The sequence below is a fragment of the Pundamilia nyererei genome, unplaced genomic scaffold (genome assembly GCF_000239375.1).
Source record: "Pundamilia nyererei isolate P.nyererei 1_Seehausen unplaced genomic scaffold, PunNye1.0 scaffold00562, whole genome shotgun sequence".
Classification (NCBI taxonomy): domain Eukaryota; kingdom Metazoa; phylum Chordata; class Actinopteri; order Cichliformes; family Cichlidae; genus Pundamilia; species Pundamilia nyererei.
The window spans coordinates 130,056-135,029 of record NW_005187963.1 but is presented as its reverse complement, the minus strand read 5'-3'; the positions used below and the strand labels follow the sequence as shown (position 1 = coordinate 135,029).

General features: G+C 40.1%; 1 protein-coding gene across 1 annotated transcript in view; it reads left to right on the top strand.

The window, feature by feature from the left end:
• The first annotated feature begins 167 nt into the window (after positions 1–167).
• The window catches only part of adam19a (ADAM metallopeptidase domain 19a), a 56,378-nt gene continuing 51,571 nt past the window's right edge, over positions 168–4,974 (top strand). The window contains exon 1 of the mRNA XM_005754420.1: positions 168–1,270. Coding sequence (XP_005754477.1) covers positions 1,182–1,270 — 89 coding nt within the window. The 5' untranslated portion in view covers positions 168–1,181. The remainder of the gene's footprint in view (positions 1,271–4,974) is intronic.

The window sequence follows — 4,974 nt, the reverse complement described above, 5'->3', positions numbered from 1 at the left end:
CCCGCCTACTATCCTCGGAAACGTAAAATGATTGGCTAGAATCTAAAGTGTATCACAGCTCAGGAAAGAAAAGCACAGAAATAAAGCACCGAAATGTGCGCTGCTTTTCGGTCTGGTTACTACCGTTTATGTCAGAACCGGTGCCATCATGGCACCGGACACCGGTACCCATCCCTAGTGACAATTATGAATCACTTAATATGATAAGGAGATTCTGCAGGTCATTAATCAATGTATAAAACTAAAATAAAATGTATTTTTTGTGACACAGGATACAAACATGGAAGCAAGATGTATAATTAGAATTATTTATAATAAATATGAATAAATCATTGCCATTTCTTTAACCATAAAGAAAAACTAAATCCTCCAGGACAATGTTACATCCATCTAACAGAGCCTCCACATGTTCTCACTGTAATTTCCCCCTCATGAGTGAATTTATGCTGCACTAATTTGAATGTTCGGGGGAAAATCAAATTCATTTCACTCGCAGTACTCAAGCTGACTTACCTTTGTTTGAATGACGACTTGTACACGCTGACTCCACAGACAAGGTAGGAAATATGTCAGGCTATGTCAATAGCGGTTGGTCTTCAGGGTTTCTACTCCACGGCCGTATTTCATACTGGTCCACATTTTCTGCAAGTACTGCCGCTTCACCTCTGGACGCAATTGGTCTCTATATAGTTGATTCTCTTTCTTGTATTCGTCGTTCCAACACAGTGTGTTTGTTTTGATTGTGGACCCGGAAAATGGCGCCGCGCTCCCACAATGCATTGCGGCATCAACTCCAAAGGCCTATAGTTCCAAGAAGATGGAGAAAATGCCAGGTCAGCTGAGGAGATATATGGTCTCCTCAGCTGAACTGGAAAAAATGTTCATGCATTTGTGTCATCGCGTTTAGATTATTGTAATGCCCTGTTTACCAGCTTGGACAAATCATCTCTCTCGCCTCCAAGCCATACAAAATGCACCGGCAAGGCTACTAACATGTTCTAGCAATCAGAGATGTTTTTTCATTCATATAGCACTATTGTAATCATACTGACCACTATAAACTTCAAGCACTTTATCTACCTCTAATTCATAGTATATTTAAAATCACAAGTTAACCCAATAGGCATGGCTTTGCATAGTGAAAAGAAGCCAAAGCATCTGGAGCTAACCCAGTTTTCATCATGACCTTACAGGGGGAATATCCAGTCAGAGGAAAGATCTTGCTCTCGTCCAGTGACCTCCAGCTGGTGCTACAAGTGGAACATAATCAGTAAGTTCTCATGTCAGCCTAATCTCTCATATATACTTCTGTGCTTCTGATGTTATTGGTACACAGTGCTATCTGGTTGACTGCTGTCCATTTGTTGTCTAGCTGTTTTATTTATTTATTTTTTTGCTTGCCTTTGGTTTATTATCTGAATAATTAGACTGCTAAGATTTAACGGGCCTGTTAGTCGTCTTTTGCTCTGATGACTCTAGCTGTTGGTAAACACAAATGAATTCTACTCCAGAGGTAGAGCAATATCAGCTGTCACCAGTGCCTCTAGTTACCTTTACTTCTGGTTGCTTAGGTGTCTTTGACTTAGCCAGAAAGAAGTCAACCTGGAGCCAGCTACGGTTACCTTTTCTGGGCTCAACACACACTGCCTCACCAGCACTCACTTTTCCTTGTGACTTGCCGTCACTCCATCACACCCTCTGTCGGTCTGGTGCTGATGCACACTAAAATCAAATCAAATCAATTTATTTATATAGCACTTTTCACAGGATAAAAACCACAAAGTGCTTCACAGTAAGTAATATAAAACAGAAATACATAAAATACATTAATAATAAAACACACAGCACAAATCTAATTAAAAGTAGTTTTAATACCAAATAATAACTAGAAAAGGTTGCATTTCCTTGGAAAATGCAGTGTGAATGCTGTGTATAAATATTTTTATTTATCAAAAGTACTACAAAATAGCAGAAATACTATTATTTAGCAGAAATACTATAACATAGCAGAAGTACTATGATTTGTCACAAATACTATGCTTTAGCACAAATACTATAACATTGCAGAAATACTATGATTTGGCAGAAATACTATGTTTTAGGACAAATACTACCATTTAGCACAAATACTATAATTTAAAACAAATACAGTGGAACCCCAACTTAAAAAATTAATTTGTTCCAGAGGGTCTTTCGTAAGTCAAAATTTTCGTAAGTCGAAGCACCTTTTTCCATCGCCTTTTGAGTGAGGCAATGCTGGCTGAAGATGAGGTTCTTGGTGGAGGAGTGGCAGTTTTCTATTTTATCTGTTTCGTAACATGGGCATTTTGCCATACCACGGGCAGAAATTTCCTACCCTCAAACAAATGTAATTCATGGCCAAACGGTAATAGGTAAGAAAAAAATTGTTGAATCATGAGCGTCAGGAGTGTCTGAAGATATATTGACACAAGCCTCATGTCTTAACTTCGTTTTGTTAAGGAGACATGACAATTAGAAAATGTGTCTCATTGGAGAATTCCAGCGCTGATTTTGAACAAAGTGTCCATTGGGTTTCTATGGAGAGTTTTCAGACTTTGTGTTGCTCTGAGGAGATTTTCCAAAAATCTCTAACTCCCACAACAATGATAGTGACATTTTTTGAAAGCCATAGAAAATACCTATGTTTTGATGTGAAATTGGTGAGGGTACAGAGAAAAAACATGGCTCAGCCCAGCAAGCAAAGCTGGTGATCACACTGATAATGTTGTCCCATTCAGTAAAATGGGCCAAAAATGACATAAAAAGCTTAATATCTGAAAAAGTATAAAAGTTATGTGCACCAAAAGATATAGCACGCATCACCTCTTTTTAGCACAATTTTCAGCCTCTTCTGCTCTTTTCAGCACAATTTTTAACTTTTTCACCTCTTTTCAGCACAATTTTCAGGTTCTGTCTGTCTACTCTGTCTTTGCTGCACAGCTGCCTCTTCTTCTCTCATTCTCTCCCCCTCTCTCGCCTGTTGCTACTAAAATCATGAAACTGATCAATGATCAGCTGATCGGCTTTTCTTTCTTGTTTATTTATCGCCCACTTTGCGCCAGAACGAGGAAACCAGCGGATGTCGCGCTAAACAACAGCAGCACGTTTAAGCTTGATCAGCTGTTGTTAGAATTTATTTGATATTAATTTCCAGTATCAGCTGATGTTGGCTGGAGCCACAGCTGTAAAAGCTGTTGAACATTATGTCAGTTTGGATATCCTAGTGAGAGGGAAACGTGAAGATGAAACCAGGAGATGTCCTTACTGAATCATCAGAGCTGAACAGGTGATGGAGAAACAGGTTTACCTTTTAGGTGACATGAATGAGTTGAAGGGAAGTTATGAACTGTTTCTGAGAGACAGATAACACCAGGATCCTTTTCTGAGTAGCTGACAGCTGGTAACTGTGCAGGGGCGGGTCTAGCAAAATCTTTGCCAGGGGGCCAGGTAGGGCATTTACAGGGAAAGGGGGGCGCAAAGAAATAATTTTCTTTCTTATTCTCATTTAAAATATCTAGCTTTTATTAAATAGTTATGTGGATCTTTTAACCAAAGTTTTTATAATAATGTATGAAATTGACTGTAGATCATTGTCAGTCAAAGGTGCATGCAAAACATTTCTTTACTCCCAAGAAAATCAATCTGCTACACTGTTTACTTTAAACCACTCCAAATTTAAATGGTAAATTCTAAATTGTGCCTTGTCTTTATCCCCTGAGACTTAAAGCATATATTTATTTTCTTACTTCTTTTATTTCTATTTATTAGTTTTTTGGCTGTGATGTACCTGCAGCCTCGTCCTCTCGTCTCTCTGTATGCTGCGCTGCATATAGGAGAGATCAAAATACAGTTTACTATGATTAACGCCTTGACCTGAATTTTAAAAATATTTGGCAAAAAGCACTATGCTGCTAAAAAATGAAAAATAAATATTTGCGAAATATCTTGATAAATATTTATTTTACGTGTTTGATGTGTGTGGCGGGGCGTGGTCTGCAGTGCTGCTGCAGGGGAGGCGGACCCACCTGAGTGGCATCTGCAATCACGCCTCTCCGGCTTAGAGACTCTCGGCTGTTGTGTTGGTGTGTCGGACTGTGTGGGTCAATAAAGAAATGCTACAAAGCATGTTCATGCAAACATCGCCATGTCTGCCGTGGTACAATGGGACTTCTGCTCCTGAACCTCTGCGCACAGCATCTGCAAATCGGGGCTGTACGAAGTCACTTCATCTTTACGCAAGACTGTAAGCTGTCATCTGTGAGGAGCGAGCGGTGTTTGTTTTTACCGTAGTTCATGGTGGAGAATAGCTGCTCTGCTGCGTTTTGCTCCCTGTAGCCGTATGAATGGCAAACTGCACTCATTGGCAGCGGCATAGGCACACTTAAAATTTCTTCTGAAATTTTCGCTCTCTAGTTTTTTTTGTCACATTTCCAACCCACTTCCTTTATCCAGTCTTGTGACCGGCAAAAGTGACCCAAAATGGGCACTCTGGCGGAGTTACTGTTTGTTTGTGTGTGTTTTTAAGTTGTTTTAAACCTTGTGATCCACAAAAAGTAAGAGTAAAACAAGAACTGACTGCATTGCAGTCAGGGCAGGAGCAGGAGCTTCGCTCATGCGCGATTTATTTGCAGTTTCGACCTATAGGTGTGACCATCTCCTGCTCTGACAGCAGCTCGGGTGGACTTCTGCGTGAGGACTATCTGCCGCCTGTGAGCCCCACTGACAGTAAGAGCGATACTTGCTTCCACGTCAAAAAGTCGTCATAAGTCTCCCGATAAGACCAGAAAAAGTCGCCAGATTTGTCGCTAGTCGCTTTTTAGAAAAAAGTTACTAAGGAGGTTTGAAAACTCGCTAAATACAGTGGGGCAAAAAAGTATTTAGTCAGCCACCGATTGTGCAAGTTCCCCCACTTAAAATGATGACAGAGGTCAGTAATTTGCACCAGAGGTACAC